Consider the following 15,256-nt stretch of genomic DNA (forward strand, 5'->3'; position numbering starts at 1 on the left):
AACAACGCCGTTGTTCGTTGAGGTAACCCTCGTTTATATTGGAATGAGACACTATAGCGTGGGAATTTTGATCGTCCCTGTGCTGCCTTTTGTTGATGAAACGCGATGTTTGCCTCATGTTGACGACGAGGGGGTAGGCCTGATTATACTAAGTACTGAGCAGTTCGTCGAGCATTTCTCTTTTCCCCATCTGTTCTCAAAACTTTCTATCTCTCTTACCTAGAAAACAGATTTATTACCTCGATCTATCATTCTTAGTTTTACTTCTTTAAGTATCTTAACGTCATGGCCCCTCCTACTCCCACCCCCAACGCGTTCGCCGCTATGAGGAACTTTGGTGGTTTGGCGTCATCTGCCCGTGAGTTTCTCAGCAATAGTCTACTTACGTCGCCGAACTCGGCTGACGTCCAGTTTCCCTCGGCGACAGATCTCGCCAAGTCTCCTCCCTCGGTCTCGGTACTCTTTCTCTGAGGGAGCCATCCGGCACTGCTTCTCCTCCTCGTTCCGCTTCTCCCGCCGTCCCTCGCCGCAGGACGCCCGCCTTCCGTCCTGGTGAGTCCCCGGTGTCCTCTGACCAGGAGCCACTCAGTGGGGGTGATGGGTCTGACTCAGAAGAGGGTGACGATGATGATGATGATGATGATGATGATGATGATGATGATGATGAGGACGATGCTGGTCATGATGGTGACGATGAGAAAGGTGAGGAGGCTAGGGTTGTAGGTGAGGATGAGAGTGAGCTAGAAGAGTCCTCGGATGATGATGATGTGAGAGAGGTGGTTGATGTAGATGACGACGAGATGGATGGTCCTGCGCGTGAGTCCTTCACTCCTTCTCTCACACCTTCGCCGAACTTGGCCTTGTTTATCTGTTCTTTAGCTTTTCCAAATCATCGCTAACCCGTAGCCGTTCCCATTCCCCCCCCCGCCCAAATCGTGGGCCAGAAACGTCCTCGTTCCCTCTCTTCCTCTTCTTCCTCTTCTTCTTCTCCGTCCTCTGACTTTCCACCACCGTCATTGTTCTTGTCCCTCCTTCCCTCTTTCTCTCTGCCTCCTTCTCCACTTGTCTCCTCCACAGACGGTTGTCCAAGGGAATCACAAACTCCAATAGCTCTTTCACAGTCCCAAACGATCTACCGTGTCTTGCGATTTCATCTAGGAGGTGTGATTTCAGACCTTTCTTGGCCCGATCAACTAGGTTTCCGTCGTCAGACCACTTGAGGATGGCAACATGTCGCTGGAAGGCGGAGAAGTAGTCCGAAGCAGAACCGGTTTGTTTAAGATCATTGAGCTGTCGTGCAGCAGTCCCTTCCTCATCGGGGTCACCGAAGTTTGTCTTGAGATACTTAACGAATTGGTTGTGTGTCGTGAGGTATTCCGGGAGAGGCCTTTTAGATAGGTCGGGTTGAACAGCAAGAAGAGGTGTTTCGCGCAAATGAGAGATCATGAAAAAGACTTTCTTAGTGTCATCGGGGAAGAGGTGAGAGTTTAATTCGAAGTGTACGTCACATTCAGACAGAAAGGCGGTTAACTTATTCCGGTCTCCTCTCCAGAGGTCTGGGTTAGGCAACTTTATTCCCTTCCGTTGTTCCCCAGCTACGCTTGGGGTCGCCGAAGCTTGCCGTCCCATGGCGTACCTCACCCCTTCTGATATCCCTTCTGCGATTCCACCCACTGTCTCTCTTTCTCTTCTCTGCTCCCATTCCTCCCGACGCCTTCTCTCCTCCATCATATCTTTGTTCATATTCGCCACCATCTGCACCAAGGCCAACATCACCCCTTGCGTCCCTCCTTCTCCGAAGTTCGTTCCACCACCAGTGTTTTCTCGTGGGCGTGGGGTTTGATCTGATCCGACTGGGGATCCTACAGGTGGAAGAGCATTAGCCGCAGGGGTCGGAGGATTAGAAGGTACTGGCGGAACGAACTCATCTCCTTGAACTGACCCCCCCACACTATCTTCCCCTCCGAGGTCCTGCCCCATTGCTCTGCTAAGCTCCTCCAATGCTCTCCTCTCGTTCTCTTCCATCCTGTCTCCATCCCTACTCATGCCTCGCGTAACTCTCCTTTCTGGTTCCATAATATCTTCGTACTTCTCCGAGGTTCGCACGGGTCGTCGGTAAGAGCGATCCTTGATACTGTCACGGCTGTCGAACAACTATCTTCTAGTAGACCGACGGTCGACAAACCTCGGCTAACTTGACGCTTCTAAGTCGATGTCTCACCCAATCAGGAGGGCGCAGACGTCGAAAGGAGTGTAACTACGGCGTACTTCGGCGTAGTTACTCTAACTGAGGTTTTGTTCTACTGATGGCGATGTATCTCGATTGTATATAGCTATCTCTATGTCTTTCACTACTGACAACAATCAAGGATCGCTGAAGAACTTCAGCGATCTTCTCAGCTAATATCATTTACTCCTCCTAGATCTTCACCCAACCCTCTCACGCTTAGACGTACTTCAACGCACTTCGTCCAACTTCCCCGAGTCCCGGCCGTCCTTACCCGTCCTTCAACTACCTCCGCCTAACATCGCCGCACTTCTGCTCCCATTGTCTGTCACGAACTACGTCGTGACACCTCGATTACTCCACCAACAATGACCCTCCTTTGGCCATCAAAACCCCATCACGCCTTAACCTCTTTACTCTACACGTAACTCAGGACTTCTGACACCAAGTACGGCGAAGTTAGACGGAGTTAGGCTAAGTAGGAACAATGGGAGCAGAAGTACGGCGAAGTTAGACGGGGTTAGGCTAAGTAGGGACAATGGGAGCAGAAGTGCGGCGATGTTAGGCTAAGTAGGGACAATGGGAGCAGAAGTGCGGCGATGTTAGGCGGAGTTAGGCTAAGTAGGGACAATGGGAGCAGAAGTGCGGCGATGTTAGGCGGAGTTAGTCGAAGGAGGAAGAGGATGGCCGAGGGCTCGGGGAAGTTGGACGAAGTGCGTTGAAGTACGTCAAAGCGCGAGAGGGTTGGATGAACGTCTAGGAGGAGTAGATAATATTAGCTGAGAAGATCGCTGAAGTTCTTCAGCGATCCTTGATTGTTGTCAGTAGTGAAAGACAGATAGAGATAGCTATAAATCAAGATACATCGCCATCAGTAGAACAAAACCCTAGTTAGAGTAACTACGCCGAAGTACGCCGTAGTTACACCCCTTTCGACGTCTGCGCCCTCCTGGTTGGGTGAGACATCGACTCAGAGCGTGAAGTTAGCCGAGGTTCGTCGACCGTCGGTCTATTAAGAAATAGTTGTTCGACGGCCGTGACATTGTCCCTGGTTCACCTAACTCCGCCTAACTTCGCCGTACTTCTGCTCCCATTGTCCCTAGTTCACCTAGCTCCGCCTAACTTCGCCGTACTTGGTCTCAGATGTCCTAGGTTACGTGTGGGGTGACGAGGTTATGACGTGATAGGGGTTTTGATGGTCAAAGGAGGGTCATTGCTGGTGGAATCTGAGGTGTCACGACGTAGTTCGTGACAGTTAGCCTCCTAATACCCTCGTGGGTGATGAAGTTCATGAGAACTGGGTCGTTGATGGCGAACTGATGTCCAGAGGAACTTTGTTTGATGGGAAAAGGATGATGTCACGCGGCGCCGCGTGACAGATTGGGTATTTAACCAGTGACCGACGGTTTGCAGTAACCGCCGGTTAATAGGCCTTTTAGCGCAATGGTTTAGACCACTGTCTCTGAAGGGCACTGTTATATCGTCCCAATGCTGGTTAGTTGGTCTCGTGACAGATTAACCGGCGGTTACGGGTAGGATCCTGGGTTCGACTCCCAGGGTGGGCTGGGTCGTGCTCAGTCCCTACTTGGAAAACTGTCACGAACTACGTTGTGACACCTCGACTATTCCACCAACAACGACCCTCCTTTGACCGTCAAAACCCCCATCACGACTTAACCTCTTTACTCTACACGTAACTCAGGACACCTGAGACCAAGTACGGCGAAGTTAGGCTAGGTAGGGACAATGGAATCAGAAGTATGGCGAAGTTAGACGGAGTTAGGCTAGGTAGGGACAATGGGAGCGGAAGTGCGGCGAAGTTAGACGGAGTTAGGCTAGGTAGGGACAATGGGAGCAGAAGTGCGGCGATGTTCTGCGGAGTTAGTCAAAGGAGGAAGAGGATGGCCGGGGTTCGGGGAAGTTGGACGAAGTGCGTTGAAGTACGTCAAAGCGCGAGAGGGTTGGGTGAACGTCTAGGAGGGATAGATAATATTAGCTGAGAAGATCGCTGAAGTTCTTCAGTGATCCTTGATTGTTGTCAGTAGTAAAAGACAGATAGAGATAGCTATAAATCGAGATACATCGCCATCAGTTGAACAAAACCTTAGTTAGAATAACTACGCCGAAGTACGCCGTAGTTACACTCCTTTCGACGTCTGCGCCCTCCTGGTTGGGTGAGACATCGACTCAGAAGCGTCACGTTAGCCGAGGTTCGTCGACCGTCGGTCTATTAGGAAGAGGTTGCTCGACGGCCGTGACAAAAACCTCCCTCCCGGAGAAAGTTTTCGGCCTATCATGCCCATCCCTGTTGGGGCCCCAAGAGGGGGCTGAAAGGGAAGGCATAATGTCACGAAGTGACAAGACAGTTTGGTTAGAGTTGGATGGATTGGGTATTTAACCAGCGACCGACGGTTTGCAGTAACCGCCGGTTAATAGGCCTTTTAGCGCAATGGTTTAGACCACTGTCTCTGAAGGGCACTGTTATATTGTCCCAATGCTGGTTAGTTGGTCTTGTGACACCCAGCCACCAATCATGGTGCAAGATGCATTGATCTACAGGGCACATGAGGATCAATCAAGGTTCTTTCATGAACCTGATAATTCCCTACTGCCACTGACACCTGCGCCGGGGCTGGGGCCCGGGTTTCTGCCGCCAGCTTACTCCCCGCCTATGGTATGTATAGGAGTTACCAATGTGCTGAGTACTGCTGACAAGTAGATGTCCAGGGAGCCTACTGCCGAGCATCTGGGGGTTCCAAAGGAGTCAACAAGATCAGGAGGACAAAGAACAAGCAGAACTAACTCGAGCGGTAATAAATCAAGTCATACCAGACAGCCCCAGGAAACCGACTTCATGGCCATAGTCCGGCAAGCAGCGAACTTGTCGGCCGCAGCAAGTGTAAGTATGGTGGTAGACCTTGACGATGGCTCTAGAGCAGTATACACCCACGAGGCTCCACGGGCAAGAGCCCGGTCAATCAGTCAACATACTCACCGCCCGAAATTCACTAATACTCCTACTCATAGTGAGACTCTACAAGCAGTGTCAGCTCGCCGCACTGGCAGCCGCTCTTCAAGACCCAGTACGAGTAATACCTCGTCTTCCCACTCCCAAACGCCCCGTTCGAGGATTAGCAGTCGTTCTAATGAAGGAACATTCCCCCGGAGTGCAGTAGATTCAGGTCTTGCTACGCCTAACATCAATGGAGACCCGTCTCCGCAAGATTCCCTCTCCACTGGGCCTCCGAGAAAGTCACACAAGCCCATAAATTCCCACCGTGGGCACAGATCAAGACATAGTACCTCGTCATCAAGCCCACCTGGGACTTCTCACCACCATATGCTATCACAGGGACCGACTGCGCCAGTATCTCCCTCAAGAAGATATAACACATATCGCACGGCGGGTCCAGGATGTCGCTCCTCTCCTGAGGGTGAGTATAAGACAGCAGACGAAGATCTACCGTCCCCAGCTGCCTCAGATCCACCCCACAGATCCTTTTGATATTGAGTCAGTGGGATTGAAGGAGTTCGGGTAGCCTCAAGACCTGTCTACATCAACATGATTGATTCTGAGTATATGCATATTGATCCACCTCCTATTACTGGCCTGTCTGTCAAGAAGCTAGAAATCATCGGTGCCTCTCATGTCTTGTAAGCCTACTCTATTCCTTGGCACAAACCCTTGGAAGTACTGTACATATGAGTTTGCACTAACCCTAGTGAGACTGACACAATTGACTCACTCTCCGATTGAACTGATGATGACCCGGCACATTATCATTTGATACCTCGTGGTTCTCAAAAGTCGGGGGAGGACCATCAACCTCCGCGATCTTTTCCATAGTGATCAACTTTCGTTCAGCTTTCATGACGCCGAGGAATACAGACTCACTCGACGTCCCCATTTGCCGAAGGATTGTACACTTCCATGACCAATCTTGATTTCCCTCATACCTTGCACCAACGGTATGTCGACTTCATCATAATCTTCCGTGACTGTGGGTAAGAAGAATACTAGTCTTCCCTTTGGTACGAGAAGATATCGAGCGAGCAGTACCAAATCGACGGTAAGATCTGTAAGTTCGTATGGTCTGAAAGGTGGTACATATGTATCTTTTCTAATCTGATCAGCATCATGTTGAAACGTGCTTCGTCAGGGATGGGCACCACTGACTTATGTGAATAGCTGCCATCCTCTAACAATACAGGCTGTTCTGCAACAGGTCGTTTCTCCGGATTTCGTTTGCCTTGTCGTTTAGCACCTGCTCTCACCCCGTCTACCCGTCAGCGACATCGGTGGTGGAAAAGCAAGAAACTCACATGGTGGATCAGTGATGATTGCGTCTACCCATCCTCCTCTTCGCAAAGGTGCCCGTGTGACGTCGAACGTCAAGAGGTCGAGAATTTGATCTGATAAACCGTATTGGTCGGCGTTTTCGAGTATCCCAGATGTGACGCCTTTCCCTTTTCCTTCTCGTGAGCTAACGTTTTGAGAGACTGATCTGACGAAAACTCACTTCGACCTCTCATCTGTCTTCCGTCGATATCAGACCCCATGACATACGCTCCCCAATGAGCACACCCGTATAATGCCGATCCGGTTCCGACAAACGGATCGTAGATGATCTTACCTGGGGCAGGCTTCACCATCTCAGTCAGACCACTCATCATGAGAGAAAGAGCTAACCAGGGTTTGACCGGCCATAAGAAGTCCCATTTCAGCTTCCATAGTAGTGGTACCGTAGTACTTGCGAGTTTTTATGCTTTGTGAAACTATGAGAGGTCTGGCGCGAGAGTGACCAGCCTTGTCATTCAGCTACGAGTGAAGCTTAGACTATATGACAGACGTACCCGACGACCGAAGAAGACATATCGGAATTTACCGTCCCTCTCTTCGTTACTAAGCACTTGATGACTATTTTCGTATGGCCAGTCGTCTCAACCAATCAGCTCTGGCCCCCACTCTGTAACTTAGAGCGACAAGCTCACAATCTTCCAGTATAACATATTCCACATCCGGATCTTTGACTTGTATTGGACCTTTAAAGTCGAGATAGGGGAAAGATTTGATCACCTCCAATTGCCTTTTATGTGGAACGTGATGGTTGACACTCTCAAACGTGAAACGCCATGACTTGCCCTCGCCATGAGCGACATCTGTAATTTTGGCACGAAGCTGATCATGCAGGATATCATATGACGTTCCTTTAGCTAGTAATTCTATTGCAGAACTATGTAGTCAGAATGATATGTCATATCGTTGCAGATGAGAAAGCAGCACATACATCACAAGAACACCTCGATCGAGGATATGCTGAAGATGAGACTCGTGCTCGAGCTCGATGACGAGACCAGCTCTAGATGTGTCTTCGGAGAGAAAGTTGATAGAGAATCCATATAGATCACCGATTGAGATGAGAGATGGTAGACGAAAGGAGAGATGGTCTAGGGATACTCGTAAAAGGTAGATGGGCATGTTCATAATCGCAAAATTGGCTCAAAAGTCAGAGGTGAGTGGCTTTTGAGACGACCGTGGGAAGATTGCCACCGACTCACTCTCCTCTATCCAATCTATATTCCACCTCAGATCAACTTCAACTTTTGTACTCTGACTTGCCATTGAACAGGATGGACTCACCGTCTTCTTCAAGTGTCCTTCGCCCATCTCCGTCAGGTCCTCTGTCTCCTTCTGCTGACTTATCTCCTCCCTCATCTGATCCCACCGGTCGCTCGGCCACCACTTCTTCCCGACCTACCTTCGACTCTGTTGTCATCTTTCCGCCAAGAGGATATTATGACACTGACGCACAACATCTGGTCAGTCCTCCATCAGCCTTACTAGATGGTACACCAACTTCATCCGTGGCTTCTCCAGCTTCAAGACCTAGCCATCGCTCGCGAAAGTCACCTTCGCCTGCACGCGTCCCTGAGGCTGGCTCTTCCTCTTCTGCTCGTCTAGAGGCTGTCACTCAAGCTTCGGATCCGTCTCAATCTCCTGTCTTAGTCTCGGTCTCGTCGCTACAGTCTCCTTCCCAACCTTCAGCATCACCTCGATCCCTTAAAAGAACCTCCGCTCAGCAGAAACCCTTTCTCATCCCAGCAACACCCCCCTCTACCTCAGCCACGAACTCTCCTACTCGAAGACCCTCCCCCGTCACAGGAGAGAAACGCATCGATTTACCCAAAAAACCCTTTTATCCTGCTCCTTTACTGATCAACGACACCAACGTTGCGAAATGGCCCTCAACACCTGGCTTTCAGGCATTTTGGGGTTGGTTGTCTCAGCGATGTCGACGTATTCGAGGAAAACCAATGAGGAATGAAGAATATCAAGGGTCTTGTTCCGTTGGTTCTTCCATTGACCATGATCTCTTGACTGATCATACAGGCTATAGGGTCTCTTCTGGATATTCTAGATCATATGGAAGATTGGGTATCGGAAATCCCTCCATTACCTCAAAATAATATGCGGTTTGGTAATCTGGCTTTTCGTCAATATAATCAGCGTATGGAACGAGTAAGCCTTTTCTCATGATCATCGTCCATTCACAATACTGCTATTTGATTTCATGGTTGGACAACTGAAACTGTAGGAACTCGCTCATCATATCGTTCGCTGTCATGGAATCCCCTTCGAACTGCCTCCGCAGATTATCCCATTACTCGTTGACTCACACGCCTTTGGTCATCCGACTCGACTGGATTATGGCACAGGTCATGAATTGGCTTTCGTGTTGGTATTGTGGAACTGTGTCGCTTCTAAATGGATAAAAGATGAGGATGATCAAGATGACTTGATCCTTCGGGTGTTTCCGAGGTGGGTGATCCCTTCCCACATGACCACCCGTTCCAACCAAGCCCTATCCCATATGATAGTCGAGCTCCTTCAGAATTTCACCAAAAGAAACCGTCATAGCTGGACGATGTACTGACAAGAAGATATATGCACCTGGTAAATCTGCTTCAACGAAAGTACCGTCTTGAGCCTGCTGGATCTCACGGGGTGTGGGGTTTAGATGATTATTGCTTTTTCCCGTTAGTTTCTCCCGCAACTCATGTCACTTCAAACTGACCTTTCAGCTACTTGTTCGGAGCAGCTCAACTCATGGGTAAGTCCCCATCGTATCTTTTACCTCTTACAAATCTTACCTCGTGACCTTCCTGATTCCATTTCCCTCGGTTTCAAAGCTTGAACCTTTCACCCCACTCCCTCTCTGTCCAATGCCGCATAAACACTCGTCTTCATTCTCAAAAATCTCACTTCGACATTCTAGATTCACAACTTCGACCTGGAGTTCACTTCGTCGTCAAGTTTTCGAGAGAGCACTTTGAATCTAATCTTTCAGGCACATCAATAACCCCCGCTCAATCCCTTGAAAACGCTCAATCCATAGTCTCAGACCCTTCCACGACCGGACCATTCGATATGTACACTTACGCACTCGTCCACGTCATACAATCCAAAACAGGTGCTCCCTTTTCAGAACATTCTCCAACTCTCTATGCCGTCTCTAGATTACCCAATTGGGAAAAAGCTTTTCAAGGATTACGGAAATTCTTTTTGAATGAAGTAGCTGGTAAGAGGGTCGTAGTGCAAGGTTTGTTGATGGGTGGATGGTGTTGGGGTGAAGAATTTCCTGACACTACCAGAGAAGGACATGTGAACCTTTTGGAAGAAGGTGGTTTAGGATCGACTAGGGCACCTTGGATGAGGGGTAGGTGAGGGGGATTTTATGGATCAAAACCTCGAATTTACCCATATTTGCAGTGAAGTGAAATCCGTCGTGAGTTCGATGAAAGTTTCCCAGATGGAAAGACGTAGTTTGTCATGGGCAAGCTGGAACATTAATCAATAGGTTTAATTTCTACCTTGAGTAGTATCATGGTCATGAAGTTTACAAACAATTGTAGCTCAGTATATTTTCACTTTTTTTATATTCATGATGCATTGTTAGTCGTACCTTGCATCATCGTATCTAATCTTATCATATCTCATATCTTATCTTTATCTCATATGTATCTCATCCCCACGATTCAATGATAAAGAGTCAAGCATTGCAACAACTTTATCAGGAACATCTCCAACCTCTTCCGTCCATACAGTTTTCAACAACAAATCTTCCAACACGTCATTTCCTGAATCCGATAAGATAAGATAAAGTTCTTCAGCGCACATCGCTCTGATCTAATCTATCAGCGACCTCTCCTTACATTCCCTCTTTGAGGAGATTGAACACCAAAAACGTATTGGGGTGGGGGAAGCTGTGGGAGGAATGTAAAACGGGTGAAAGATACTCACACGGGGGAATCGATGATTTAAGAATAAACCGATTTTCTGGGTGATTTGATTGAACATGGAGGTGATATCCTCCCCAGTGAAAGATTTTGTTTTTCCTGGAACAGACGATGTCATTTGATAGGAAAATGTTTCTTTGTTGATTGTACTTGGTTCGGTAAGAGAGGAAGATGTTTGTTCGGAGAGGGGAAAAGTAAGAAAAAGATTTAAAAGAGATAAAACTAATCGCATAGTCGTCGTGATTCTCTCGATAGATTTCATCTTGTCTAAACCTTTACAACCCACTAACAATACTCTTTTCGTACTATCAATCAGCTCGACCAGTCTTTTTACGAGTTGTCTCCTTTATTTCCATTTTCCCTTCAACCACACATCACCGCATCTGACGTTTCCTTCAACTTAAGAAAAGCACGTTGATAATTTCGCTATTTCATCATTGTTGAGGAGGGAGATGATGTACATACGACCGATTGAATCGTGATTGACTCACACAGATAGATCAGGAATGAAACCAATATTTAACAACCTCGTCAACGTCCCCATGACAGGTAAGAAGATTCGATTCGTATTGATATTTTCCATCAACAAACCGCTCAAATCTCTCATTACATCATGAACTACCTCTGAGTGTTGTCCCATATAAATGGATAATGATTCAAATGCCACATTGTCCTTGTTTATTAGTGGATTGCATAATCAGTGACAGATGGTGAAGAGGACTTACGGAAGAAAGAGATGTACCGATACTTTGCGTTAAACCTGATAACACGTAAAGGCGATATTTGGTACGAAGAAGAGGTAATGAGCTGGTGAACCAGTGTCTTAGATTGACGTATCGGAAAGAATCACTTTTGGTTAGGTACTCTTACAAGTAGGATGGGAGCAACTGAGAAGTTTTCAAAAATCACAAAGCATGTCACAGGATAGACCAGTTGATTTTGATGTTCAAGGTCGTGATGATCATACCGATGGAAAAAGATTCACTGAAAGAAGAATGTGTGGAGTCGGAGATAGAGAGCGAGGAAAGGAGGGAAGAGACAAGCTCACTCATCACCATCATACCTCAGACAATCAATGCCCTCCCAATCCCAAAACCCAACAGCACAAGAACGTACTCTTGCTGAAGCACAAGCAGCAGCAGCTCGTACAGGTCCCAACCTTTCCAAACTCTGCTTGATCATTCCTCCTATCATCTCATCAAACTCAACTTGAGATACCAATTCCAACACTCTCTCATCGACAACAGCGGCAGGGATGATTCGTCCTAGAGATCGTAGAGAAACTATACGGATCCAAGAACCTACATCGCCCCTTTGATCAGTGGAATAATCATCAAGACCTTTGATTACAGTATTGAAGATGGTTTTGAATGTCGATGTGTCCACTGTCACGTATCAGCGATGAAAATGAAGGGAGGGAAAGTGGTCTTACCGATAAGTTGGGAGGAAGAGGTTTGTAGACAAATATCAGTCAGGGATCTTATGGTATTTCTACGAGTCTCCACGTCTGCCTATCAGATCAGTTTTGTTTGCGCTCCATTCGAAAAGGGTCTGCTCACCTTGGTTGAAGAGTCAAGTTGACGGAGTAAAGCTTCGATAGCTTTTTGCACAAGTTGGGAATGGGTAAGATACCGAATATGACCTAGTGAAAGAGCGGCAGATTGTCTTTGTGGTGGACGTATAGATTTGAGGTCGTTGATGAGTCTATAACTCAGCATACTATACCGCGTCTGCTCAGAGAAGTCGGAAAGGTAAGATGTCTCAAGACGAAAATTTAGAGGTATGCTCACTTGGTCATCAAACCTGTTGGGTCTGTAAGTTCGCTCAATCGAGTATAGACGTCCGCCACCGCCTCATGACATTCTGCCTCCCGTCTACGCATAGAAGAAAGGATGACAAGGTCCAACACTTTTGTTACCTCGGGTAAATTGAGAGCTTCTTGACTTAGACAAGTCGTGAAGAGTTCACAAGTCGCTTTGAGTATATCTCCTCCCACTGGACTGAGGAATACTCCTGATCGGATTGTCGATAATGCCTTTGATATCTGCTAATTAGCTTTGCAGGCGTGTGTATGATGATGAACTCACTATCAGGCGCTGTGATTGTGACGACTTATCGAGTGTCGAGATACCTAATAAAGCTACTAGGGCACCATGTACACTGGTAGGATCCACAGAAATTAGGTTGTTGATCTACTCGTCACTCAAGTCCAATGGACAAAAAGTGAGTCTCACCTCGCGTTCTAAGGAATCTTGAAGATCAGACACATCTCCCAATTCCGATATACACCTCAAAGCGCCACCAGCGAGAGTCCTCATTGAAGTATCCCAATGACGCAGAGTGATACGATGTAAGTGTTCTCGCATTTGTCGTCTATACACTTCATGTCTGTGTTCTGTCAGCTATTTCCAGATGAGGACTACGATGATTTTGAGCTTACTTGGCAACGGCAGGTGCGGCCTCAGTGAAAGCTGCCCGTCTGACGCTGACCGAGAAGAAATCCGTATGACCCAACACGTCGATTCCCTCGGGATACAATCCCTTTTTCTCAGCTACACAAATCTCTCAACATCAAAATTCATGATATGACTTACAAGTCTTCCTACTCCTTCTTGAAATGCCGCGCTGGCCGCTCGACGCACTCCAACTTCTCGATCAAAGCAAGCGACACAAACCATCGACGTTGCCATTTTCTCAGCGTAAGGAGCTATCTCTTCCGCCGTACATGCGCGTGATATGGACCATAACAAATATGCAGCAGCATCACGAACGTTGGCACCGATTGAATGACTACTTCTCCGAAGATCAAATGACAATGCCTATATGTCAGCATAATCAAAGGTTGACATCTAATATACATACCCTCAAACCCCAGGTAATGGCTCCGGATATAGCATCATTTTTCAATAATCCTCTCCTTGCTAATTCAGCTGAAGCCAGACAAACTCCATGCCATCTCGCTTCGCCTCGTGACATTTCATACCCACCGAGTCCCATGGTTCCTTTCGTACTTGGAGAACCACCGGGATCAATGATAGTCCCAAAATATGACAAAATGACTGGAATATCTTCTGTACCATTGTAGAGTTCAAGGGTGGCCACGACAATTTGATGAGCGAGCTCCGGAGGGAGTAAAGCTGCCAGTCGAGCTAGATATTTGGCGGAGGAATATCGAACTATGGTATCCTACTTTCATTAACTCTATCCACCTGTCTTATGTAGAGGATGTGCGTACCTTGTCACTTAGACCAGACATAAGACTATCAATAATGGCTTCTAAACCTTCAGGCATATCGACCTCCCCTTATCTATCAGCTGTGAGAGCAAAAAGAATATCAGCTTACCTGATTTATACGTTGTGCTACTCAGACGAGCTAGCCACCATCTCCCCTTTGTCTTCACTGCAAGTTTTCTAATAAGTCCACTTGAAGCTGCTGTTCTTGTCCCACTCAAATAATCTAGTAACCAGTCTTCAAACTCCACCATCATCTCCAATCTTTCGGATCTCATCATAGCTGGCAAAAACGCCAGAAAGGAAAATAAGCAAGCAACCAGATTGGCTTCTGCCTCTCTGTCACCTTCCTGTATACTCTGTCTTGCAAAATCCAGGAATCCCGGGAGTGAATTCACTACGTCTTCTCTTGAGTAAAGTCGAGCTAACACCAGAGCAGCATAAACACCCTCTTTACCCGGTCTGTCCAGGAGGGGTATAGAGAGCACGATGACCTGTCTTGCCAGAATAGCCGTAGGAACAGAGAATAGAATATTTTTGGAGACGAGGTCGAGTGATGAAGAAGTCCATTGATCGATCGAGAAGACAGAGAGGTTGAATGGAACAGTGAGCAGCATGGCCAGCCAGAGTAATAAGACAGCACGTAATTCCCATGCATCTTGGCTGCAAAGAAGGGGATGGTGGACGAGTGGTGGTGTCGTAGATGAGCTAGGACGGTTTGAAGATGGAGAGAGCAAGGAAACGAGAAGGTTGATGTATTTAATATCTGAAGGAAAGTGGGGAACTGAGATGTCAGATGGTCAATCTTCCACGAGAAACAGAGCAGCAGAAAGACTCACCGATAGCTTTCCAACCTCTCACTTTGACTAGCCAGTTGATTACTTGACCCAGACGATGTAGTCTAGCAGCGTTTACTATGAGCTCAGATTCGTTGACAAGGAGGTCGAGGGCGGATGAGAGCTTGTCCAGAAGAGGGGAGAGGATTTCGCCTAATGAAGGGTCGAGGAGTCCGGGAAGGGGGAGATAAAAGTCCAGCTGGGTATATCAATTCGAGAACCCCGTAGTGTACAGATCGGAGAGAGACAGTCTGAGGACGAGGCTTACGATGGACCCCAAAGATTTGACGATTGCTACCTCCGCTTGCTCTTCCACCTCGGAAGGGGAATGTGTGACGTCGACGGAGACGAGCCTGGTGAGGAGATTGATGAACTCATCCCGATGAGCAAAGTGGGTATAAGTAGGGTCTGAATCATCTTCAAGAGGGGAAGCTGTGACTACAATATCCCCAAGAGACATGTCATGAGGACTCTAATAGTAGTTAAAGAGTGTGTGTAAGAGAGTGAAATCTCAGAACATTTCGGACCTCGAATGAGATCTGCCTCCACCTCGAAGTCGGTGATATACCACCAATCTCTCACCGTACACCGTACAGCACACCGGCGATGGGCTTGACCATATCAAACGACTGATAGACCGGTCTTATGTACCAATAGGACGCG

At 47.6% G+C, this 15,256-nt stretch overlaps 5 protein-coding genes across 5 annotated transcripts; 3 read left to right on the forward strand and 2 right to left on the reverse strand.

Annotated features, from left to right (window-relative positions):
- Nucleotides 1-285: 285 nt before the first annotated feature.
- On the forward strand, nt 286-1,936 carry TREMEDRAFT_59520 (uncharacterized protein; the record flags this gene model as incomplete). Its single annotated transcript, XM_007001640.1, has 4 exons — nt 286-358; nt 412-552; nt 616-816; nt 1,869-1,936. The coding sequence occupies 4 exons, from the start codon at nt 286-288 to the stop codon at nt 1,934-1,936; spliced, it is 483 nt and encodes a 160-aa protein (XP_007001702.1).
- A 2,824-nt stretch (nt 1,937-4,760) lies between these two features.
- On the forward strand, nt 4,761-5,403 carry TREMEDRAFT_59521 (uncharacterized protein; the record flags this gene model as incomplete). The annotated part of the gene is made up of 3 exons (XM_007001641.1): nt 4,761-4,901; nt 4,947-5,126; nt 5,272-5,403. 3 exons carry the CDS (start codon nt 4,761-4,763, stop codon nt 5,401-5,403), a joined length of 453 nt encoding a protein of 150 aa, XP_007001703.1.
- A 543-nt stretch (nt 5,404-5,946) lies between these two features.
- On the reverse strand, nt 5,947-7,706 carry TREMEDRAFT_42324 (uncharacterized protein; the record flags this gene model as incomplete). The annotated part of the gene is made up of 9 exons (XM_007000957.1): nt 5,947-6,081; nt 6,123-6,348; nt 6,405-6,507; nt 6,551-6,700; nt 6,748-6,871; nt 6,918-7,034; nt 7,082-7,167; nt 7,220-7,461; nt 7,516-7,706. 9 exons carry the CDS (start codon nt 7,704-7,706, stop codon nt 5,947-5,949), a joined length of 1,374 nt encoding a protein of 457 aa, XP_007001019.1.
- Nucleotides 7,707-8,365: 659 nt separating this feature from the next.
- Nucleotides 8,366-9,953, forward strand: TREMEDRAFT_24529 (uncharacterized protein; the record flags this gene model as incomplete). The annotated part of the gene is made up of 6 exons (XM_007000447.1): nt 8,366-8,575; nt 8,619-8,747; nt 8,824-9,047; nt 9,167-9,265; nt 9,311-9,339; nt 9,577-9,953. Coding segments are annotated over 6 exons (1,068 nt in total), but the record flags the coding sequence as incomplete, so codon positions are not given.
- A 282-nt stretch (nt 9,954-10,235) lies between these two features.
- Nucleotides 10,236-15,053, reverse strand: TREMEDRAFT_26174 (uncharacterized protein; the record flags this gene model as incomplete). Its single annotated transcript, XM_007000667.1, has 18 exons — nt 10,236-10,415; nt 10,530-10,598; nt 10,749-10,869; nt 11,017-11,198; nt 11,251-11,390; nt 11,581-11,910; nt 11,958-12,036; nt 12,085-12,229; nt 12,316-12,569; nt 12,613-12,717; nt 12,760-12,913; nt 12,966-13,066; nt 13,120-13,344; nt 13,388-13,711; nt 13,761-13,828; nt 13,870-14,541; nt 14,597-14,792; nt 14,862-15,053. The coding sequence occupies 18 exons, from the start codon at nt 15,051-15,053 to the stop codon at nt 10,236-10,238; spliced, it is 3,537 nt and encodes a 1,178-aa protein (XP_007000729.1).
- Between the last annotated feature and the right edge of the window lie 203 nt (nt 15,054-15,256).

Source organism: Tremella mesenterica (genome assembly GCF_000271645.1).
Source record: "Tremella mesenterica DSM 1558 unplaced genomic scaffold TREMEscaffold_1, whole genome shotgun sequence".
NCBI classification, from domain to species: Eukaryota; Fungi; Basidiomycota; class Tremellomycetes; order Tremellales; family Tremellaceae; genus Tremella; species Tremella mesenterica.